The 25,601-nt window shown below is 46.6% G+C and overlaps 1 protein-coding gene across 1 annotated transcript in view; it reads left to right on the forward strand.

The window, feature by feature from the left end:
- The window catches only part of LOC138453255 (uncharacterized), a 452,395-nt gene that overhangs the window by 226,256 nt on the left and 200,538 nt on the right, over positions 1-25,601 (forward strand). The window contains exons 10-13 of the mRNA XM_069605925.1: positions 23,458-23,611; positions 23,691-23,899; positions 23,973-24,084; positions 24,168-24,373. Of these exons, the coding sequence (XP_069462026.1) occupies positions 23,458-23,611; positions 23,691-23,899; positions 23,973-24,084; positions 24,168-24,373 (681 nt within the window). The remainder of the gene's footprint in view (positions 1-23,457; positions 23,612-23,690; positions 23,900-23,972; positions 24,085-24,167; positions 24,374-25,601) is intronic.

Here is a 25,601-nt window from a genome sequence, read left to right on the forward strand (position 1 = left end):
CCCATTGTTTATCCGTTGGTTCCTCCCCAATGTTCTGCCCCATTTTATTCTGTATGACCATTTAATGCTTTCCCCTTGTGAGTTTATGTATTTGTATAGAGTTGATACATCATATCCAACACGGGGGAGAGAAAGTGGGTATGTTTCGAACCCTGTGAGGTCCCTGGTTGCTGCCTCGGTGATTATTGGAGAGTTGAGCCAGTGTTTTAGCTGTTCATATCTGTATCTATCACTTTTAGGGATTCTCGTGGTTGCCACGCATGACTCCAGGGGGATGATTTCCTTGTCCATAAACATCTCTCCTATTTTAGTAATGCCCGCTTTCTCCCAGGTGTCATATGCCCCTTGTTCCATCCCTGGTGGAAATAGTGGGTTTCTACAGATGGGTGTAAAGGGTCTGATCACTGTGGTCATTATGCCTTTTTTTGTTTGGCTATACCATGCTTCTAACGTGGTCTTCATGATTTCGCTTAGCCTTAGATTTTCATGCCTGTGCTGCCTCTGTTTCCAGAGAAGTTCTACCAGTGGGGTCTTTGCTACTGCTCTGTCTTGTTTGGCCCATATCTGTTGCGGATCCTCCCCCACCCACTCCCTTAGAACTTTTATCTGTGCTGCCTGATAGTATTTTCTAAAGTGGGGTAGCGCCATTCCTCCTTCTCTGGTTGGGGCCGTGAGGACCTTCGTGGCAATTCTCGGTGTTTTCCCTTTCCATATGAAGGACGATACCATTTTTGTTAAGGTTTTGAAGAACGTGTCTGGGACCCCCACTGGGAGAGCCTGAAAATAATACAGTACCTTTGGGAGGATGGTCATCTTGATTGATTGTATTCTACCCCACCAGGATATCTGTAGTGGGTTCCATCTGTTTAATTCTCTTCGGATGTTTAAAAATATTTAATGCCTTTCTGTATTATCTTGAGGTCCAGTGTTTTTGCCTGCCTTTCTATGTTCGTTCTATCCCCTGCCAGGATGAGGATCTCTGATTTTTTTCCTATTTATTTTTAGGCCAGAGATGGTCCCATAACTGTGGCCGATAACCTTAGAGGACCCTGAATCTACTTTATCAGCATATCGTCTGCATACGCAATAACTTTGTGTTGCTGACCCGCCATTTCTATCCCTTTAATGTGTATTGACTCCCGTATTTTGATTAGGAGGGGTTCTAAGAGAGCGTACAATAGTGGTGATAGGGGGCAACCCTGTTTCGTTCCTCTCGTTATCGTTACCTTGCCAGTAAGCTCGCCATTAATGGCTATTCTGCTGGATGGGGAATTGTAGTTTGCTCTAATACTCGCGATATATTTTTCCCCAAACCCCATGGATTCCAGAACCCTAAACAGTATGGACCACTCCACTCTATCGAAGGCCTTCTCGGCGTCTACTGACAGTAGTATCGCTGGGGTGCGGGTTATCCCTATTTTTTCGATCAGGTGGGCTAGCCTCCTAGTATTATCGTGGGTTTGCCTGCCTGGAATGAAGCCTGATTGATCCTCGCTAATCAGTTTAGGGAGGAGCGGGGATAGCCTTGTTGCCAGGATTTTGGTATATATTTTTGCATCTAGGTTGATTAGGGAGATTGGTCTGTATGATGCGGGATTAGTTGGATCTTTGCCTGGTTTATGAAACATCAGCACCTTCGCTTCATTCATTGTGGGGGTCACATTACCGGTGTCTTTGAATGAGTTTAGGAGTCTTGTTAGGGTCGGGGTTATTATGTCTGCGTATTTTTTTATAAAATGGGGCCGTAAACCCATCCGGGCCTGGAGCTTTGTTACTTGGGAGTCCTTTTATGGCTTTATTGACTTCTTCTTCACTGATAGGGGTCTCTAGTGACTGTTTGTCTTCTTCTGAGATTTTCGGGATCTTTAGGGCCTCTAGGTATGAAGTTTGGGCGTTTATATCGGGGTGCTCTGTGGAATAGAGCGTTTGATAATATTGCCTCATTGTTTCCCCCATGTTGTGCGTAGAAGTTTGAGTGGCACCTTTCGCATCACATATGGCCTTAATCGTTGTTTCTTTTTGTTTCGCCCTTAGTTGTCGCGCCATGAGTCTGTCTGCTTTGTTCGCTCTTATATAATATCTCTGTTTCAGATAGAGTAGATTCCTTTCTGCGCCCTTTGTACGTAACATCTCTAGTTGGCCTTGTGTATGTTTCAGAGATTTTTTTTAATATCTTTGTGGGTTGAGTCGTCAGTTTCTCTTGGATCTCCTCAATTGTTTTTTCCAGCTCTTTTTCCCACTGATCCCTTTGTTTGTCTCTCGTGATTTTCATCGCTATCATCTTCCCCCTCAAGACTGCTTTAAACGCGTCCCAGACTGCGCTCATTGCGACCTCCCCCGTATCATTTTGTAAGAAGTATTCCGTTATTTCCCTTATGGCCTCCCCTGCCACTGGGTCATGGATCAGCTCCTGCGGTAACCTCCATTTCCATAGCCCGCTCTTCCCCCCCTGGGAGAGTCACGTCCAACCACAGAGGGGCATGGTCCGAGAGGGCTATAGAGCCCTTATCTAGCCCTTGTATCTTTCCCAGTAGTCCCACTGACACCCAGAGATAGTCGATCCTGGACATAGAGTTGTGAACATGTGAGAAATAGGTGTACCCCCTCTGTTCACCCTTCAGTTCCCTCCAGACATCATTTAGAGCCATTTGGTCCATTTGCTGTTTCAAACGTTTTGATGGCGCCCCCTGTCCATGTGTGTTTCCTGTGCTCCTATCTAGCTTTGGGTTCTATGCCAGATTAAAGTCCCCCCCCCCAGTATCACCTCCCCTCTAGCGAAATCTTCCAGTTTCGATAGTGCATTTCTGAGAAAGCCATCCTGTCCCTGATTGGGTGCATATATTGAGGTGAGCGTTATGCGACATCCTTCGATCTCTACGTTGGCAAAGGCGTACCTCCCTTCCTTATCAGTTATAGTGTCTAGTGTTTTTACGTCCTTTCCTTCTTTTATCGCTATCAGGACTCCTGCTTTTTTCTCTGTTGTCGTTGCCTGTGCCCATATTTTATATCCTTTTATCCGCATTTTGTGCTTATCTTTAGTTTTGATATGGGTTTCCTGGAGGAGTAGTACATCCGCTTTCCCCCTTTTGAATTTTCTCCAGTTTCGTTCTTTTTGTTGGGTGGTTCATGCCCCTGATATTGTAGGTCATAAAGCATATCATCCCCATTCTATTTTGTTTGTATGCCATTGCCTCCGGTCCCCTTCTGTTCCCGATTCAACTCTGTTTCATCCGATCCCTCCCCTTCCCTTGAACTTCCCTTCCCCCCCAACTTTGAACTTTAAACCAACCAAACTGTCCCCCGAGTAGGGCGAGGGTTCCTATTGACGCTTGGGCGTTGCGCCCTTCGCTCCCTGCCCTCCATACCCTCGGGGGGGGTATGTTATGGGGATTCCTAAACCCCACTGAACCATTTGTCTTTACCTGGTTCCAGACCGTTGGGTCTCGACCAGGCCGCCCTCCTTGAATTGTCCGTTCCGCTCCCGCGTCCCCCCCCCCGACTGGGTCTTCAGTGGCAATGTATCCATGTCTGTCCCCAGGCATGTGTTATTCTTGTATTCCTCATGGTAGCTTTCTCCGGGTGTCTCTCCCTGGATTTGCATTCTTCCGCTTGCTGGATTCCCAGCCCATAGGTTTTCTCGTTTGTTCTCTCCTGTTTGTGGCCTCCCCCTGCTCCATCTGCTCCATCTCTTCGTCTTGTAGTCCCATCGTGCTGAGGCCTTCTTCCAGCGTGGTCACTCTTTTCTGTTTTCCTTCCCACGTGAACAGTAAGCCAAACGGGAAGGTCCATTTGTAGCGGATTTGTTTTTCAATTAGCACTTTCACCAGTGGGGCCATTGCTCTTCTTTTTTGGAGGGTTATTAGTGCCAGGTCCTGATACAGTTGGATGTCTTGCCCATTCATTTTAATATGTTCCAATTCCCTGGCTCTCCTGAGGATCTGCTCTTTCTGCGGGTAGGAGGATAGCGCCACCGGAACATCATGTGGTCTTTCCCCTGGGACCCCCGCTCTTTTCGGTCCTACCCTGGGGATTCTGTCGATTCCCATATCCTCGATGTCTTGTGTTCCCAGGATGTCTCTGAATACCTCCTTCACCGCCTCCTTCAGATCTTTGTCCAGCACTAATTCCACCATGTTCTTGATTCGGATGTTGGAGCGTCTGGAGCGGTTCTCTAAATCCTCACATTGTAGTTCCAAGTTGTGAGTGAGTGTCACCAGGTGTTCTTGCGTTTCACTTGCTTGTCTCGTGTCTTCTTCCAGACTTTGCACCGTTTTTTCCACAATGTCTGTTCTTTCTTCTAGGTTGTTTATGTCTATTCTCATATCTTGTACCGCCTGTTTCATTTCGTTCTTCATGGATGTAAATTGTTCCTGAACTGTGGACATGAATTTCTCCTGCAGGTCCATGAACCAGGTTTGCATGTCCTCCCTGGTCAGTGGTTGCTGTTGTTGGGATAGTGGTTCTGCTTCTCCCATGGGGTCTCCCTGGGCTCTTCCTCTCGGTTGTGGTGTCCCCTCTGTTGACCACATTTGTAGAATGTCGGCCCCTTGTTTCGCTGTTTGGGGAGTTTGCTGGATGGGGTTCCCCTTTCCTTTTGCTCTAGACATGATAGGGCGCTCCGTCTGATAGTCTATATGGTTCCTGCGCCTTCTTGTGACCCTTCGATGGGGCCTCTCGCTTTCTTGTCCTCGGAGGTGTTCTTAATTGTTGTGGGTCCTGCGGTATTGTGCTTCACCTTCCTGGGTTCCCCCCTTTCTTCACCCCTGTCTTGTTGGGGGACTTGTGAGGAGGCTCCTTGTGTCCCAGGGGGAAAATAGTTGGTGCCAGAGTTTTTTTTTTTTTTTTTTTTCTTTTCCCCTCCTCCTGTGAGTCCCCCCCCCCCCCCCCGGGGTATGTGCGCACAGGGCTGGCGCTTAATTTCTGGCCCCCCCCCGGGCCTGCTCACCTTGCCTCTATCTTCCTGTGCGCTCCGTGCAGGGCGGCCCCCGCGGCTCCTCACCCGCGGTCCGCACTGCTTTCTCCTGGCGCCGCAGCCGCTCCGCTGGACGCCGCTCTCCCCTCACCTCGGGGCGGCGCGGGGGCGGCGCAAGGGCGGCTCCGTTCTTCGGGATCCGCTGTGTCCCCGATCCCGCTCACACGCCGGCCGATGCCACTCAGTCACCCGGCGCCGGAGGGCCCCCTGCGACGCGGGACCAGCTCTTTCGGCCCCGATGGGGGAGGGGGCGGTTGCCTCGCTCCTCGGCGGCGCACGTCTATCCTCAGCGCCTGTTTCCTCGCTGGGGGGGGGGGGTGGTTGTATTATGGGGCAGCTTGGTAGTCAGGGGGGGTGGGGGGGGCCGAGGGACGGCCCGTCACGGCTTCAGTCGTGCTCTTTACGGCGGCCCGGGCGGAGCGCGGTTTAGCTGCGACTCCTCACCCCGGCGGCCATCTTGGATCATTTTTTTTTTTTTTAACACAATTTATTTTGTATGACAGTTTAACTGCTGCCTTTAATGTAGAATACTGTTTTTACTCCACAAAGGGTTGCACTGCTGATTACTTTAGTTAATGGCAGCCAACATGTGTGTTTTTTGTCAGAAGGTCACTGGTAGAGGCAGATTGTGGATTATGGAGGGGGACAGTGCTCTGTGGATAAAGGCCACTTAATGGACGGACTCGGTCAACCCTGAAAAATGAGGGGTTGGGGTGAGAGGGGACACCCTTTGTCAGCTACCATTTGCCTTACCACCAGATGGCCTATGTAGTCTGGATGGGACAATTGGGGAATGGCCTGGCTCGCCCTGACCTGTCCAGCCAGGGACCCAACTACAGGCATGCCAATGAAGCCTGGCCCTTGAAGGATGCTCGGCAAGGACTGCCTGGGTGGCCGAGCAGCAAAACAAGGGGTGCCCATCCGACGAGTGTTCCTGCACAACTCAGTGATACTCTGAGATCTTCACAAGCCTCGGGAGCACCCCTCTTAAACTGAACCCCGATGTCCAGATTCCCACCCAAGACTGTTGCATGGAGTATAGTAAAGTTGGCACACATTCACCTTTCGTGACTTATCAGCTATATTCAATTCCTCCAGTATTTTGCATCTGGCAAACTTTAATTCTATGTAGGTTATGCCTTCTCCAGCTAAACCAATGGAATCTGCAGTGATGCTCCTTCTGGGATGTCTCCGCTGAATGTGTATCTGGCACTCGAGCTGCTCCTATCATTACTGAGTAGAAAGCAGGTGGTGACTCCAATGAATCCCAAAACCATGAATTGGGGGTCAGCTTGATTTACAGATGCTAGCCAAATGAATGAGTAATGGCAAGGCAGAGGAAGCCCACATCTACTCTAATCTTCATGGAAGTATTGGTCCGTTTAGAGATTGTATGCTGGAGAAGGCTTGTGCAAGGATTTGAAGATACTGAAATTCAACGTGGCCAAGATGGTATGCAGCATCAGTTGAATGGGAAAATTCAAAACCCAGCATAATTGATGCATACCTTTCAGTAGCCAAGACTAAAGGCTTTTTCTTTCAGTAGGGAATATGAAGGGTCTTCTTTCTTGCCCTACTCCCTTCTCCCAATAATGAGTTACATTGGTCACTGCTTCAGCAAGTCTGTCTATTTTAAGTTACCTAGGATTACTCAACTTCTCCCTTTTGTGGCCTAAATCTTCTCCAAAATCCTGTAATTCACACAATGGATAGGGGAAATCCCGGGTGGGTCTCCTGTCCTCAGCCTAAATAGTTTGCAGGTGGCAGGCACATTTTAAAATGGTGTGCATGGTACACCGCATTCTGGCAGGTAAACTCTTACAATGTCAACCACTGTATGCCACAGAGACTGCTACACTGCATGCATGGCAAATCTGAGAAGCTTGATGCTTCACCCTACAAAGAAAGGGGGGAAGGAAGCGTATTAATATGAAGTTTTGGCAACTCCTCAAAACTTCTGGTTCTTCATAGTTTAATGTTAGAGGGATGAAACAGATTGAACCCGCCAGATTACTTTCTTTCAGGCACCACTAAAACCGTCAGTTTTATAGAAGCTGGATTTACCATGTTGCACGGCAGTGCCACAACCTGATCTTTTGATTCATCCCAGGATCAGTGTCTGCTGACCTTGGACATTCACAGAAATGATTCTCACACACTTCGCTGATTGGGCTTCCCCAGACAGGTGCGCAGGGCTAATCTCCACTGAATACTCTATTACTATGAGATGGTATACATATGTTACGATTTTCTCCAAACAGTCATTATGTGTCTTAATAGTCATGGTTTGTATTCATGAACCAACAGTTCGGTAAACTGCGTTCAGTTGTCTTGCTTGTTTAAGTCCCATTTGTTCATATTGCCATCACCCAATCACCCAAATGCAGCAATTCCGCCAACATATCTTGTCTGAGAGTGGTATGGTTTAATCATCCCGAGAGGCACTTGTATGCTCCCCTATTGCTGAACAATCCGTTTGTGACATATGTAAGCAGTCCATCTTAGAGATGCCACTTCTTGGATTGTAAAGTATCGCCCTACCATTAATGGGTGGTGGGAATTGGTACTGACGGCGCAGCACCAGCTGAGGGAGTAGCTGCAAATGGACTGGCTTGCCCACACCTCAAGCTGGATGAGCAATAGAGGCTGACCTTTCAGTCTGAGCCGGGACGTGGTGCTGTGGCGAGAACTGGACCGGTTGGGCCTCTCGTGATAAGCACCAATTGGTGCAGGACCAGAGCCCTGGTGCTTCATATCTGTGCACCATAAACTCCAAATCCTGGGCACTGAAGTCGGGAGAGTGGCGGTGGAGTAGGCTATGGCCACAGACTTCTGAGATGGCACATCCCTCCTCTGAGGACTAATGCCGCAGCTGTGCATCATCGAAGGGCATAGATCACATTTCCTCCCAACAAGGGGAATTCCAGTCGGAAAGCCACACGATCCAATGAAACCATTTTTTGAAGACCATGTCAAACAAGCGCCCTTACTACTGCATCCATACCCACGATCATATGTGAACTTAACAAATGTGCATTGAAATATAGTTTCCAAATTTGAAAAGTAAATACTATTGAGTCTGACCAATGTTGAAGTCAATTTTTGAGGCCATTGAGGGGGAGCACCCATTAGCACATGTTGTGGGGTCTTGTACCGCACTGTTGCAACTTGTGTGTTCTCTTTATGGGCCATGTCTATTTTTCTGGCCACTCTGAAATGTGATCTCACACCTTACAAATAGTCTAAGCCGCAGGTGCAAAAATATTGCTAATTTCCATCTTTTCCCTTGAATTATGGAAAATATTTTGTGAAATCCAACCCTTTCTTAAATTAACACCTTGTAAGGCCAACCGCTTTACGTCAGGGTAACTGCTTCAGCACTCCCCAATATCCCAGAGGAATGGCTCCTCGCCTTGACCAAGATAAGCAAGCCAATTAACTAACCATGCCATGTCAATGGATCATAATATGCAGTGCTGGAGTCTTGTCAATAGGATGAGGATACTAGATGATACGATAGGGGGGGCAAAACAAACAATTTTACTAGGCCTAGTCATTCAGATTGTGCGTGCCAAGGGGACAGTGCAATAGGCAAAGCTCAAGAAGTGCTGACGTGGTAGCCAGCTCATGTAAGTGCAAGGAGGCAGGGGACTGTAGGGTTGCAGATAGTCCCGTAGGGTGGGAGCAGTGCAAGGGGCTACTGGTCACGAGGACCCTGGTGCCCATTAGCCAGGTAACCAGTTAATGCAGCAGACACATATTCAGCAGGGGAGAGGGAGAGTGGGAAAGCAGAAGTGAAGAGGAAGGTCTTGAGTGGCTCTGGAATCTTGGGTGGTCCTGGTCAAGTTTGAGGGAGGAAGGGAGGCTGTTGCAGAGGGAGGCACCAGCCGAGGAGAGTGATCCAACACCCCACTCTCTGCCTGCCAAAGCGCCTAATGCTCAGAGTTGAAGGTGGCTTAGCGGAGGCCTTGAAGGAAAATGCTTACGAAGAGGTGGATGTAGTGTAGTCCCTAGCCCCAGAAAGCCTTGTGAACAATGCAGAGGGTCTTGAACTTGATCCTTGCAGCTGCCAGGAGCGAGTGGAGAGACTTCAGGGCCCGAGAGATACGATCCAAGTCTGTCCTGTTCTTGATTAGTTGCGAAGAGTACAGGCAGGCAGATTTAGAAAGAGGCTGTTGCAGTAATCCAGCCTAGAGAGAACCAGGGCTCTGTAGACAGCTTCTGGGGGAAAGTGATAAAATACCTCCTGAGGTACTGCTGGAAGCGGGACTCCTTGGAGATGTCAGTGATGTGACGAGAGAAGGAGAGGGTGAAGTTGAAGAGGACACAAAGGTATTTGTCCTTACAGGAAGGTGCAAGTAGAGGGTCCAAGTAAGGGTCCCCAATGAGAAGGATCTGTCTTACTGGTATTAACTGCGATCGTCGGCACACCATTCCTGAATTGTGGATAGTCTGTAATGAGTGAGGGGAGCCTGAAGGAAAGCAGTGTCATTCGCATAACACTGAAAGTTCAGAGAAGGTAGCGATGGGGTGGTCCAGAGGTGCCAAGTAAAGATAAAGGAGCCAGGGTGAGAGGTTAGAACCCTGGGGAGCCCCACATGTGAAGAGAAAGGAGCCCAGCCCAATGGGACTGGGGCAGGGGGGGGGGGTTGATCAGAGTAAGGAGGTCAACCAGGCTAAGGCCTGATCTGTGATGCCCAGTTTGGCATTGAGAAGATTGATCAGGATAGCGTGGTTGACCAAGTGGAGGATAGATCAAGGAGGATGAGGACAGAAGGAAGGCTAGAATTGAGATGAGAAATTCTTCACAGGTGTTCAGGGGGGCAATTTCCAGGCTACTGGCTGCTCTAAAGCCAGGATGGTGGTCATGGAGACAACCAACCGATTCAGTAGGGAGAGTAAGCTGGGAGATGGCCAGCTTTTCCAGGAGTTTTCCCAGGAAAGGAGTGATGGAGATCAACCGGTAGTTTTCCGGAGAGGAAGGATCAGCAGAATGCTGCTTAGGATGGGGTGCACAAGGGAGTGCTTCAGGGGGAGGGGAAGTTCCAGTGGCAAGAGTAATTGCAGAAATTGGCCAAGGCTTGGACGAGGCTTCCATAGATCGGACTTGTCTAGAAAGCTTGTCACGAGAGAACAGGGGGAAAGGGGAGAAGGAGGCAGTTTGTAGAGGGGCTGAGAGGTGTAGAGGGAGAGTAAAAGGCGAGGGAGGACAGGATATCCTGAGTTTTAGTGGTGAAGTGAGAAGCCAGTGCTGTGCAAAGGGCCTGGGAGAGAACAGGAGTTTTAGACTGGGGCAGGATTGGCCAGCTCCTTGCAGATTTTGAAGTTTGGCCCTATTGTTGGAGGCAGCAGAGACGCAGACTTGGATGCAAGTGCTTTTCTTGGACAGGACCGTCTGTACTGCCTTTGGAGCAGATGGCAGGCCAGTTTTAGAGGATGAGCCTGATGCCCTCCACTTCCCCTCAACCACCTGTGAGAAACCAGGTTTCTTGCCCGCTAGTCCCCATGGATCTCAGGTGGCCAGCGCATGGCCATCGCCTTTGGATCCAGAACCTGGGGGTGGACCAGTGCGGTAGGATCACCTGGGTGTGGGGAGTTGGAGCAGCACACTGGATGGTGAAGCACGGTATCCCTCCCCTGCAACACTTTTACCCATTCCTACCTTTGGGAAGGGAAGGGAAGGGGGGTAAGGTTCCCACATATCCAAACACTGTCACTTGGACAGCCCGCTCTAAGAGAAAACACTTGCACCTGAGCAGTGTACCTGACTGGTCCTGCTACTTTGGTCGGGTGAAGTCAGGCTATTACTGCCCGCTTACACTGGACTTCCATTGAACTTCCCCACATGGATAAAATTCGGAGCACGGGAGCACAGTATGAGCAAGGCAAAGCATGCGAAGGAACAGCAGTTTTGAGTCTGCAGCTGAACGAGGGGAGAAAGCTGGCGAACCAAGTAGAGTTCGCAAGGAGGGAAATACCCTGGACCTTTTCGACAAACCTTTTACTTTCCAGAAACCTTTGAGCCAGGAAGCGTAAGGCCAGGAAACAAGACTAAAGAATCCTGCATTGTGTCGGATATGCTGGAGGCTCACCTCCGTAGCTGACCAAGGCGGGTAGGAGGAGGAAGATCGACAGCAGCTTCTGTGGTATCGTCCTTGGCTCCAAGAACAAAGTGCCAGAGATTAACACAGCCGGTGAGTTGGGGAGACCGATGCAAGGCTGTCTGTGTTGAAGTCAAGGTTGCAGGCGGCAACATAGTATAACGAGCACTGGAAAGTCCATTGTTAAACACATGTGATGAAAGACTCGGGTAAAGTTAAATTCTGATGGATGTTTGAACTTGAAAAGGAAAGATACGATACCGTTGAGTGTTCAGGCACCATAAATGAGCTCAATCAAAGGTCTGCCAGGTATACCACCAAGAAGTGGTCAAAACGGAAGTAGCAGATTGATCAGAACGTTGTGTGAAGTGAATCGAAGTGGTCCTGCAACGGTTTAAGCAAAACCATCACACATTCAAAGGTCTTTGATTTTGATATCAAGAGGAAACCATAGAAAGTGAGATTACATGGTTCGAGCCTGAACAAGGGAGACCAAATGTGAATTTTGTGCTAACGGGATCTGAGCCCAAATGAGGGAGGCAAAGTGTGAACAGTGTGGTAAAAATGGGTTCTAAGCCTAAAAGAAAGGGACCCATGATTAACACTGGAAGCGAGAACTTGTGCATGTGACGGTCCTGATTAGAGTGGAACTTTGATATTTGTTACGATCGGCCCTCTGCAGTAAGCGACTGTTATTGTAAAAGAGGCTTTGGCACAAGGCCCTGATACCTATGCTTTGAACTGTATCCTCATGGCAGAAAAGCCAGAGTGTGAAGCTCGAACATGCTGCCTTGTCCTGTGCTGAAAACGTGGCGAAGGGAAGCAATCTGCTCAACCATCCTGAATTATTTCTTGATCATTTTTTCTTTTTGCATGCAATTGCCCCACACCCTTTTTGTATTTAGAAGTAAGGATTGGTAATAGGTTTATTAGTATAGGCCCTTTTATTTTGACACTCGACTAGGACTGCGTTATTTAGTCGTAGCCTGCTCCTATCTTTAGATTTAGGTTTATATAGGTGTTCAACCAACCCGCTGAAGTTCAATAAACACCCTTGAACTGTGATCACTTGTGTTTGTCTTCACTGTTTGATACCATGCCTTCCTTACATATCCTACACTTGCGTTTAAGGATGGCGAGGTCTGAGTTATACCAAGAGGTGTACTTGTATGTGGGCTTCACATGGGTCCTCATGACTAGGGCAAGGACATCGAGTGTTGGATGTAGAGATACAGGTTGGAGAGGTTTGTTAGTCAGGTGCTGGCGTAAGCGGAGGTGAGTGGTATCCTATGTTATGAATGATGTCTGGGTGAGTGCAGGGGCCCTGCAGAATACTCTAGGGGAGCTTGGAGTGTTGGGTCACCTGGGGGGGGGGGGGGGGGGGTTCCACAACTGACAGTTGGGAACTTGGGGCTGGGCAGGGAACCAGGGTGGAGGCCTATGACTATCTCCTGCTTACTACCTATACTATGGAACCTAAGAAGTAAATAAAGCATGTTTCTACTTTTACTTGCCTGGTTCCTGCTCCTTGCGGTTACTGACCCAGGGCAGATCCTGCAGGAGACCGGATACATCAGTGAGCAAGTAGCAGCAAAAGCCTCCACTGACCCATGTGTCATGGGCCGCAAGACCGAGCAGGTGGGTTGCAGTGCTGGGCTTGGCTTCAACTGTGGGACAGTGTAGAGTGGGAGGGGAGAAGAAAGTGGTCAGTCCAAGAGGGGGTGCTGACAGGGCTCGAAAGGGGGATGTCTGAAGAGCTAACAGCCAGGGTGTTCCTGGAAGAGTGTTGGGCCCGAGGGTGAAGCGGAAAGAGTCAGATTGCAGAAGAGCCTTGTGGAGAGGTTGGAATCACCAAGGTGGATGTTGAGGTCTCTGAGGAGAGTTTAGAGGCGAGGAGAGGTCAGCCCACTCGGAAAGGAAGAGAGTGACCTGGCCACAGTAAGAGGCCAGGAGATTCTGCAGACCAGACATTCAAAGGAGTAGGAATGATGGAAGCGGGGATCCACTCTGGGAAGATCAAGGCTACTCCACCTCCTGGACGGTTGGTTCTGGGTTTGGAGAGTATCTTGTAGCCATCAGGGAAGATCTCATGACAGCTGGCTGTGAACCATGTCTTGGTGAGACCGAGGACATCAAGATAGTTCTTCGGCGAGTGTGCAGATGTCTGAGTGTTTAACAGCAGAGTGAGAGTTAGTAGCGACGTGGAGCAGATTGCCACATTTAAGAGACTTCCTTAAGGGGTACAGGCATGAGGTGTGCCCTGCGGAGGTGGGGGAGGGGCCCAAGCATGAATGAGATGGCAGAGTAGTCAGAGAATGAGGAGGGTGGCAGAAGAGGGAGGTGGCGGAGGAGCCAGAGAGGTGTAGTTGGGAGTAGCAGGAAGTTGATGAGAAAAGGAGATCTGACGATGCCATTCAGAAAGACATTAATGATGGTCTTGGAGGAGTAGAAGGGGGCCAGGAGGACCACCCAGTGTCCTCATTAATGAGGAGGAAGAAGGGGAAAGACCAGACCATATGGGGTTAGGGGTGTCGATTGGCCTGGAGAGGGAATGACAAAGGTTGGTAAGGGCCTGTCTCTGTCTGGAGGAAGCACTTGTGTCGGTGTCGGCAATGGGGAGACCTGAGTTGGAGACAGGATGTCCCTTTTTTGAACCTTTCACCAGACTTAATGAGAGATAGGATAGGAGATAGAGTAGCAGTTAAAGAAGATGGGAGAGACAAGGCACCATAGAGGGGTGCGTGGAGGAGCAGGAAGAGTCCTCCCAAGCAGGAGGGTGGGGGGGCAGGGGGTGTCCCACACTAGGCATACAAAGTGAGAGCACACGAGGAGGACAGTTAGTCGATGCAGAAAGCAGTATTAACAGTAATTGGTTGGGGAGGAACTAAAGAGGGAGGCGGTGCAGTGGAAAAATATAAACCATGGTGGGTCGGGGGGGGGGGTAAGATAAGTGAAGGGAGAAATGCACACAATACTGTACTAAATATCAAATGCAATAGTAAACCCTGGGGGGACCTAGAGAAGTAAGAGGAGAAATGCACAAAATAAAACGCCCAATATACAACACAATAGTAACACCTGGAGGAACGAGAGGAGAGAGGGAATCGGTCACGCCCTAGTATCCTGTGGAAGGTGATGCTGGGAGAAGTGGTGAAGGCAGCCCATTCGCACAGCAAATCCATGCCTGTTTTTCTTTTATACTCCTTCCCCATCGCTCCCTTGTCTTGATGCTCCTTGAAAAGCACATTTTGATGCGCAGTGCGCATTACAAATACACTGTCATTCAAACATTACCCCATTTCTCTAAGAATACCAGCTGCAATCAACCAGTGATACATTGCAGTAGTACAGATCTGTCATAACCAAATCTGGCAGCCCCCATCCCCAAAAAAAGAATCCAGAAAATGACTAAATGCTCTTTAATGGCTCCCACAGAAGTCTACCATCAAATTCAAAATACATTGCCACATGCACAAGCCCACTGAAACGAGGCCTACATTTATAGCGCTTATCTAGATTACACAACAGCCATGCTCTGTCGCAAATGCACATCTGGGCAAGCAAACGCCATTGCTGAACAATTCACCCAGATACCTAAACCCAACCGTATACACTGTACGGATTGGGCTTTCAACTCATGTAGATTTGTCTTGTAACTACCTGCAAGACTTTCATGCAGTTGCAAGGTGACACAAGGAGTCTTGTAAAACATCCTAGTAAACAAAATGACCAGTTAGATAATGGCTTCATTATTTCTCAGGAGGTGAATTTCTGAAAGAAAAAATAAATATTTACTTACAGTACAAGTTTTTAAATAATGCCTTTTTAAATAATTGTATTGGTGTTGGCATACTTATTTGACATGGGTGAGAAGGGAGTACCAATGTGAATGTTTCACACAGACTGGTTAAAAATAGTTGCATTGTAGGCTTCCTGATCTCTTGTATAGGATATTGCACTGATTAAGCCCCTTAATAGCCAAAGGGGTTCGCTGGTACCACATACTGCATCTGCTGAACGAATATAAGGTTTGGCAACCATGTAGGTTTGAGCACTTGATTCTCAATTAACTAGAGCTTGTTATAAATGCAGCAAAGGGACCTTCATCCAAAAAGCTAGAATGATGGCATGGCATGGAAGCCAAGCCATGAACACCGGCATGTTGGACAATTCATCATATCATATACCTTTGATCTACTGGAATGACTTAGTTTAATTGCCCTCTAATGTGCTTGACTGCAATTATCTCAAATCGCAGTCCTGGATGGGGGGGAGGGGACAGAGCCAAGATGGCCAACTGCTCTTCGGGCCAGAGCTTGGGCACGCCAATTCATCACATTTGCTCCACTAGACTTAAGAGGCTGCAGATGCCCTCCAGCACCCCTGACGGTCATGGCCATACCAGTTTCCTGCAGTGCCCGGTAGTGAGCCGAGGGTGCGCTGCATGTCTGCGGTCGGGTCACCCTGTGACGCTCCCCTCTGGTTTGTTCTGACCCTGCCTGCGTACTGTCTGGTGTGTTTTTGGTCAGGCAGGCTAGAGCACCTGGGGGCAAACAAACACCCTCCTATTGTTAGTTTGTGTAATTCATGTGTAAAGCTATTTAAAAGGTGTGTACTTTATTTAATATTTTAATCATGAAAACCATTTACAAAAAAACATATCAAATACAGTAATAACACATCTATTAAAAACCAATTTTCAAAGCACACGTCACACCAACAAAAAAAAGCTTGCATCTCACATTATTCCTCAGTCTTTCGTCCCCCATACATACAAAAAACCACTCGTACTTGTGCAATAAACGCAATCCTGATAATTCTGTTCTGTGACTCGGAACATCCCATATATTTGGGTTAATATCTTGTTCAAAAATGCCTGTTTAACAATGTTTTTAAAAAAAGAACAAGTAAAACACTGGGTAGATGTCCAACATGGTTCCTCATGAACAGATATCAATTCCCACATTTCATCTATATAAACCAAAGTTAAAGCCAGCTCTGGGCGGAGTAGGCTCTGGTATTGTTGACTCGAGTTTTGGGTCGACCGAGCGGCCTGTACAATTTCCGTCTGTTGCACCTCGTCAGGACATATATATTACAAACAGTGCTTAAAAGAGAACTTAAGTTGATGTGCAAATAGGTTGTCCAATTTTCAAAAGGTAACTTCTTTCACTTTCAAAATCAAGCTGCAGTCAACCAAGTGTGTTTCCCGGATGGCAGCTTCCAAAAATGCAGTGGCTTCAAATCTAGTCTCCTCATGCAATATTGGAAGGGCCAAACCAAGGACAAGGATTCCTTCTTGGTTGCGATGTTGTTGCGTCTTGCGGTTGGTTCCCATTTTCCACCACAGAATTATTTTCTTCCTGCCGGATATATTACAGGTCAGTTGATGCAGGGAATAGGGGGCATCAGTGCGTGATCCCTATATTCTCTGTCAAAAAGGACACTGGATGTGATCGGTGTCTTACGCTCAAGGTGTCTGCAAACACTCGTATGCTTTGCTTGTGTGTTGACAAACCGTGTGGAATCCTGGGGGGGCATATTTGTCCCCCATGAATAGGGGCATTCTCACACTTTTTGGGACAATCAGCATCTGTTTGCCCTGGAGCATTTAGAGATTGGACTCCCATGATGCTGATGAACCGCACTGGGAACATCATGACTGGTGGTCCAATGCGGCCACCCGGATTTAATTTTTTTAGGGGGGAGCAGTTGTCTAGCTTCAGCCAAGTCATCCCTGATTTCATGTTCTACTTGTATTTGACGTGGGATGTTGGTGTGAGGTTAAGGTGTTTGGTGGTAAGAAACAAAACACAAACCAATGGTGGAGATCTTTGCCAAACATGGTGGGATGTTGACATACCCAGGAGCATCAAGCAGTTGCCCAGGATGCGGATACAGACTGAGGCAGGTCTTATTCGAAAAATATAGCCAAGGCTGATTCTCCAGGCAATCGTGGTCTCTCAGATTATGTAAGGCATGGATAAATTAAAGGAAACTGTCAGATGGAACAACGTTTCTGACTTGGATGATTATACTGCACATCACTCTGTAAAGTGGTAGATCCGGAGGTGAAATCGCAGGCACCAAAGCTCTCCAATTTGGAGGACCGATCCTGGAGCAGTGATGTAGGCTTACTGTGCCTGCCAGAAGGCGCAGAGCAAGGGAACAAAGAAACCTTCCTGAAGAAACGTATTCCAACCTTTCACAAAGATTGGCTTAGTCTTTTTGGCTTGCGTTCATGAAGATTCAGCATGCTAGGTGGTCTCCTGCGCCGAATCTACCAGGGGCACTGCCACAGGCAGTAATGATCTAAGGCCATGTTGAGCTGACTGCAGCGTTTAAACCTGGACCTAATATAGTCCAAGGAATCAATTTCCTTCTATCCAGATTTTAGCAAGGAGACTCTGAAGTGGAATTGGCTTCAGACCAGAGAATCGTGTATGACTTCCCACCAGAAGAATTACGAATTAAAGGAGGAAATTGTTCAACAACCCAGCTGCAGCTATTTATTATATTGAAACTTCAACATCTGTGTATCTGTTCATTTATTTGTTAGCGGCGCAGTGCTTCTCGGCGCTTGGCACTCTTAATTGCTCTTGTTTTGCTTGCGTTCTTTTTGCTACAATATTTGTAGCTTAGTCTGACTTGGTGTGTAGCGCCCCATTTGCTGGTCACACTTGGAGTGGTTGGGCCACGCTATTAGTTTGAATGAATTGTATTGTTACAAAGTTATTGTTGCACCCCAGTTGGGATAAAGGTTTCCACAAGTTGGGTAGGGGTGTTCATGGGTTACGAGACCATTTTCAGTGCAATGGTTTGAAGCATTTGTCCCGTTTGTAGGAGTCCTGTTGTCTAGAAGTGAAGGTACACTTAAATACAATGGTAGCTGAACGATTAGTGGAGAGGTCTGTCGTGGAATATTGATCATGGTGTGGTGAAGAGTAGGCATTGTCATATGGCTGTTGGCCTCCATAGTAATTATACAGGAAATGCCCCTTACAGTGAGTTAACCCAGGAAACTGGGCCTTAAATGGGTAGGCCAACTGTTGAGCTCTTCATTTTCATCGTCTGCCAGGAGAGTATTAAGTTGGGTGAGTTCCCAGTGCCCCATTGTTGGTTGAAAACGCACACTGAGTTATGCAGGAGTGTTGGGTGTATTATGTGCTGATACTCTGCTCATTGGCACCCAACATGAATAGCAACCTTTGATTTACCCGCAGGTCTGATGCATAAATACCCAGGGCATATGCTGCATTTTTGGGGTCCAGGTGATTTTAGGACCACTGGAACAAATCTGGGTAGAGACTCGAGGGCTTTCTCTAGGGGACGTTTGGCAATTTCATCATGGGCAATACTGAGGGGAGGGAGGAATTCCACAAAAAATGTCATTCAGAAAATGGGGAAAATCGTGGGCTGTGGTGGGTATGGCAAAGCTTTGAAAATGTTCAGAAAAGCAGAGCCGTTCAAGAAGGTTGAGGCACTGGACAAGCACGACTATGAAGTACATCGGGCTAGGCAACCGGAAGTGGAGAAGACCGGCAGAAGTCTGGCCTAGTTAATAAGGCCATGTGGGGGTCTAATTACATTCTTCAGGTGAAAGACTCCAATAGTGCCCTAGTGCGAGACCCAAATGAGATCAAACTGCTTTACTCTGCAAGTTAGGTTTGACCGAGCAGGTGACGGAGCTATTGGATGAAGCAGCAATGGGGAGGCAGAGGTTGCATTATTGGATGCATGATGCCGCTTTAATGTTGACTGGACAAGGGACATTTCCGGGCTGTAATAGTTTTATGGTGGAATTTTAGCAGCTGCATATAGATTTACTGGTGCCAAGACTTCGGTCGATCTACAATGAAGCTTTTTAGAAAGGGTGTTTGCCAGAGTCTTGGGGACCCAGCAGTGGTACTATAGTGGGCAAGTGTCTCATACCACAATCTGATAAATGTGGAAAAATAAATGCTGGTAAACATATTGTCAGCCAGGTTGGACGAGTCCTCCATCTGGATTAGTTGCAAAGCTGAATGCTGTCCAATATCCATTGGCTTGTCCTGGTGATTGAGGGAATGTCTGTACCGTTGTGCAGTTTGGATGCACACAAGTTTTAAGATTATGGTGATTTGGTACTGTTTGAGGTTTGGTATGCGTGAAACTTTCATGTGCAGGGTTGGTCTGCTAAAGAGACACTTGCCAAGATCAAGAATGATGGTTTTCTCCTAGTTGGAGGGTGGAGCAGGGTATCCTTTGTTCTGCCATCTTTTCTGTAGTTCTCCAACAGCTAGCATCCCTAATCATGAAAACATTCCAGGAAACTGGCTACCAAGGGGGCAGTCAATCACCTGTGTGATCAGTATATGCTGATAAATTATGCATTTAGAATGCTGCACTTGCTTTTCCCACGATATTGAACAATTAGTTTGGCCTAACATCTGGGTTATGTGCTAATGGTCGAAGTAGAGATTGTATCCCAAACCAACAGAACGTGCATACCTTTGGAATTGCCAGACTCTGGCATTTGGTTTTCATGGCAGCTCTTGAATTTACCTCTTCTAAGCAGCACTGCTTGTCGCCTTAGCGCTATATGTACATGTGCTACCTGTACATGCACTATTGGACATTTGCTCAATGCCCATAACTAAATTTATCATTAGTTTCCCATTATGACAAACTTTTTAGGTCTCATTCCCCCCCCCGATTGATTTCCACATTTTACTTTTTTTCTGTGACTACTTGAGTGATCTAGTCTTTATTCATAGACCCTTTCTGTAATGGTTCAGCTTCTGAGGAATTAATTGGTTTATTTGCAATAGAGGGGTAGTCCTGACGAGTATGCCCACCACTTCAGTTGATTTCCCGATGTATCTGTGGATTCTTCTACTGGATCCAGTGGTTCGTCTCTTACAATATTTCATGTAGCTTGCGTGGTGATCAAACCGTGATGCAATTTCATCGTTTGACAGTCTTTTTACTTTCTTGTTTAATGAGTCAGTAGAGGACATTTGCATTTGATACAGCTCCAAGTTTTTGATCTTTGATTTGAGTGGTGTTTAACATTGAGTCTTATGTTTTCGTGAATCTGTATGAAAATATGACACTAAATAAATGCTGTTATTGTCGGTGTAGTTTGATTTCTTTCACCCATTGTTATCAATGTTTCATGTAACTTCCCACCATTTGAGTGCACTTTACCTTCCATTGAGTCAAACGTTGGGTGTTCAGTTAATAGGGGCCGGATCACCCAATAAATCGGGCTTCCCCTGTAGATTTTATTTTGATCAGATCGGTGATGGAGGAATGTTGCTCTTCACAGATAGCTGCGCCTCTTTCTACAAGGGCAAGAGCTTCAAGAATTCTATCTGATACTCCCAATGGTTGGTCCATGATACTTTGTCTCCATGAGTTTTTATCTGCTGTCGACTTGGATCCCAATTTTGAGGAAACATTTTTCTTTTTTTGCAATTTGTTCTCTTGGTGCTTTTGGTTCTTCCTGAGCATCCATCAAAGGTGAAGATTAAGATATTATATATTAGATTTGACGAAGGCAGAATTGAAGAGGTCATTACTCCCTTTTGTATAACTGGTGTTGCGGATTCCTTCTCAAAACTGGGACTGATTATCACTGCAAGAGCTACTGTGGGGTCAACGCTCAGATGGGTTGACCTTTCTGCCATCCGTTTGTAAGGGACAGTTCAACGCTTTCATCTCACGAGCTACACATCCCCCACCAGAACCACTGTTTTCAATGATGTAGTGATGGCAGAAGCCCTGGGGTCCTTAAAAGACTTGGAATCTATCCATGCCGTCTGCTTAAAACAGTCTGAGCATTCCTGCCTAATCGCTAGATCTTCCATTTGTTGGTTCTCAGCCATGATTTCTGGATTTTCAGTTACCAACACCTGAACACCTGACAACTGTTCACTCTTCTGGTGTTCTAACCCGTGATCCACTACTTCCCGCTTCGCAGCTGTGACATTTGGGACAGACTCCAAGATTGAGGCAATTAGAGCTGTTATTCGAATCTAAACAGCCACATTTACTGTAGGATTGGTATTTCAAGGGCTCAAAGGCACACAACGCCTGCCGCAGTCACCCTTGCTCAGTTGTGTAGTGGCTGTTTAATACTGCTATTGCTGTTTATGATTAGTACGTTAGCCTTCTAATTCTATTGCACAGTGGTGTTAACAAGGCTAGCACTAGGTACGCTGATGTAATGCTAATATATAGTGAGCATATATTTCAGCTCAGTTCTTGCGAATTACCGACTCGCTAAAATGCTGAATTACTCACTCATTGTTGAAATTGGATTTGGCATCTGGCTTCAACTGTCCATTGTTGGAGTCCGCTGGAAATTGCTGAGACTGCACCACCTCGGCACCAGATACCCATTGTATCACCCAGCATAGGTGGATCACCTTTTTCTATTGCCAACTTTGAATCCTCTCCCCGGGGGCCAAAATCACAAGTTCTTCTAGGCAAGCTATTAAAAAAACAAAAAATAAATGCTAAATAAATGTTTACGTGTTTGTTTGGCTTGTGTGTGTTTTTGTTTCACTTCTTTCTGGTCCCAACCTCGATTTTGAACATTCCTCCCCAGGGGATCCTTGGTTCAAGGAACATCAGGTCACTCCAATCCACTTCAGTAATGGCTTCCCCCAACCTCTCATAAGGGAACACTTATCTATTCCATCACCTTATAGCTTTCCGCTTGTGTTTCTCACCAACTATCCAAAGCTGTGTTTTTCAAAGAGGACTGTCTGCGTAGTATTTAAATGACCGGTTTGTTTCTTCAACTCTCCACATATGTTCACAACACTTCTGAAAAGCTATAAATCGTGAATGGGAATCTCTCCAATTTGCGGAGGTATTACAGGGTTGCACTTGGACTGAGGTGATGCTGCCCTCAACCACCTGTACATCCTGCAAATGGTCCGATGGAGCTAAAAGAATTTTCCTACCAAGAAAATTGGGGGGTATTCAAAAAAGAGGAATTCATAACCCCCAAATGTGCTTTGCATGTCTGTGAATAGATTCGGAGTACCCAAGAATCAATTTTGTAGTATTTGATGCATATTAACTAGGTCATCATTTGGGGAGATGAAGGTTAATTGCATTTATTTTTTGGCAAGTAAATTCAAGTCTTTATTTTTCCCACTCTTTTCTCCTCCCCAACTAATAAGGTAGTTGGTTAATCCGCAGGAGCGGGGAGGGGCAAAGCCATTGTATGACTCGCATCTGAGTAAAGATCAGAGTTGCTGTTATGTCTGCTGTAATTACACGACTTATCCTTCTGCATTTCCAATAAATCAGCTGCTACATAGTCAACTTCTGCTTAAAACGTTGAGCAAAACAAAGGTAGACTCCTCCGATCTGCTAAGAAAAAATATTGATTGATAAGTACGAAATCTCTTGTGTCCAAAGTTTCACACTGGCAGATGCTTGGGATTCTTCACTTTATTAAAGTCGCCGTCCATTCAGGAGCAAGGATCAAAGCCAAGACGCTACCACAATAGCAAGTTTCTAAAATTCTTTGTCTCCCACTTCAGAGTTTTCTCCTGGATGCTCCCTCCTTTATAAAGCTGCAGCACCCCTACAAATATGTAAAGCAAAGGGAAGCAGCCAAAACAATGTGTAAAGATGGTGGGCAGTCAGATAACCACTCCTTTAACTCTGCATCCAAAAAGACACAGATTGATCAACCAATAAGATGAAAGAATATCCAATAGCAGGTCACAAGGGTCATGTGATCAATTGAATGAATTTACAGCTAGCCAATCCTCTAGCTGCTCCTTTGAAATCACCAAAAAGTGGTACTGGCTCAAAGGGAAGAAGTAAAAACCTCCACCCCAGTCGCCAAGACCCTATCACTTTTGATGCTGCGCCTTCGATTGGTATCGACCAGGAGATACACCACAGCACACAACGCTCTGCTAGGGAGTGGGCGTTTTATGCAGGTAAAGACTGGAGACCCTGTAATGAACTAGCGTTACAGGCACATAACGGTCTGCACACTCCGATAATTGATTATTTAGAAGGGTTAATCGGCCTTGCTTCCTGTGGGTGAAGATTTACTGATTTGAAGGAAGTGCTTTACTTTATGGATGGTGTGATGGACTGCCACATGAATACATTTGATCACTTGTCTCTTGCTCATTTTCTTCCACTCCCACCTCAGCCTGGTTCTCTTCCACTGTCTTGAGATGATTAGGGGAGGAATCTTGATTTTCCCATCCCCCCAACCTCCTCGGTTCACAGTTTGTGTATCGTTCCCACCACAAAGACTATGGTGTGGAACCAGTTAAATGGGAGAGCCAACCAATTAAATGGTGTAAATGATCTACAGTTACTTAACATCAACGTAATTCTGGTACTTATTTGTCTTTCCAGAGTCATGTGGTTAATGGGAAGCATGGAATAACCTACAGCATCAGCATCTTTTTGCAAAATCAATGGACTGATGACAAGTGGGGGCAAACCAGACAGACCATTGTGAAAGACCTCACCACTCCATTCATGCCGCGACCACCCATTGTAACCAACAGTAAGTGGTGAAACGCTGTGGAATAATGAACGGCTGAGAAGTTATGGTGTTACAATGCATGCTCCTTTGTCTTTCCTAGATACTATTCCTGCAACCAGGGTATTCAATGTGTCAGTTGGGACATTTCTTCCTGATGTTGTTCTGCAGTTTGTGACAATTGGTATCACGACTTTAAGTGTAGCGCAAGCGAATGCACGTGGATATGTGGTGTCGGAGTTCAGATATGCCAATGGAAGTGCAAGTTACACGTTGAAAGTTCCTTTTGATGACCCCAGTATTCACTTGCAGGTAAGCGTGAAGAAAAGGACCAATGTCTGTGCACATGATCTTTGTTCAACGTTAATTTTTATTTGTCTGTTAGGTAATTGGATCTTTCAGAGTTTACACCCTGAATGCTACCTTTGGTTTCAAAGTGATTCCTGAGAACCGGCCCTTTTCGGTTCCTGTTGAAATTGTTGCTGTCCAGGACATAGGTAATATATCTGACTCAGCAATGTCATACATGTGAATAAAAAAGAATCCTTTGTATAGTGAGGATGTCTTGTCAATGTTTCAGTGTTGCCCAGCACCACAGGATATTGTGATGACTCTTACCTGCACCTTGTGGTCCGGCGAGGGAATGTAGACGAGGATTGGGCACCATATGTTGGAAATCTACTACTGAACAGTCAATCTGCGGAAATGCACGGATTTCTACTACTTGACAACGGCACGCACTTTGAGATCAAAGTACAGCGGGCATCACCTCTTGTGACCTATGAGGTTAGTTGGTAATTCTTACAGTTTCGCTTAACTTTTGTAGGGTGTGCAGTCTACAGTACATTAGAGCAACATTTGGACCTACTAGTGGCGTAGTGGGGACCCCTGTTGCAATGTCATGAGTGCTATTGAGCTTCAGTAATGTCGTTTGTTGCTGAAGTCAAAGTGCATGCTTTAACTTCAGAAGGAAGTGTTCCTGACATGTGCAGTGGAACTTGATTGCCTCTATCTTGCACCTCAACCTGAAGATCTCCCTGCTTCCCGTATGTATGGAAGAGCACGGGAGCTGGGGTTTTTCCTGGACAGTCCTTCTGGGAAGATTGATTTACCAAACCGCAGGTAAGACCTTGTGTGTGGTGCATCAAGGGTGTTGAATGTTTGATTGTATACGTGCATAAATGCTGCGTTATGCATTATGTAATGTCTGTATGATGTATGGGTGGCTGTGTGTGCATTTAAATGAGAAAATTAATATGCAAGTAAATGAACAAGTGAATGTTGTGTGACGGTGTGTGCGTGTTTGTGCTGGACTGGCTGCTGACTAGCTGATTTTTGCAGGTTGAGGAGCGGGAGACCATTGAAGTGCACTACTATGGTAATGTTAATGGGCATCCACTATGAAGTAAGAATAAGTGATTACCTGGCTGGGCTGGCATTTGGGTGCAGCCAGTCTAGCCATGTCCTAATGTTTCATGGCCTTTTGATGGGCATTTTTGATGAAGCAAGCCCTAGCGTTATTAAGCAACTACGCTGGCATTTTGGTGCAGCCAGTTTGTAAATGTTTGGCCCGTCATTTTTATGGCGAAGCCAACAGGAGTATGCCCTTACCTCAGATGCTGCCATATATTGCAGCCAACCTGGCCATGTTTCCTATATAATCGTTATTGGCATTATGAGCAAAGCAAACCTTATGTTCTTATATGGGGAAAACTGGCGTATATTGGTGTAGCCGTCATGAAAATGTTACACTGGCATATATTGTAGGCAAAAGAATCATGAAAATGTTTTGGGAAATGCTACTGTGCACTGTTGAGTTGTATCTGTTGGATGTTTGGATTTGCGTTCACATCAAAACCGATTGTGAATGGTCTGACTTGGCCAATTTTGCACAAAGTGTGCTGTATAATGGGCCATTTTAACCCATTCAAAAAAAATGTTCTCGGAGGATGTGGGGAGGTGAGGGGTGGCTCAACCACTACCCAACCCCTACCTATTTGGTTTGTTGGAGCTG

The sequence above is a fragment of the Ambystoma mexicanum genome, chromosome 4p (assembly GCF_040938575.1).
Source record: "Ambystoma mexicanum isolate Mex_15411 chromosome 4p, UKY_AmexF1_1, whole genome shotgun sequence".
Lineage (NCBI taxonomy): Eukaryota > Metazoa > Chordata > Amphibia > Caudata > Ambystomatidae > Ambystoma > Ambystoma mexicanum.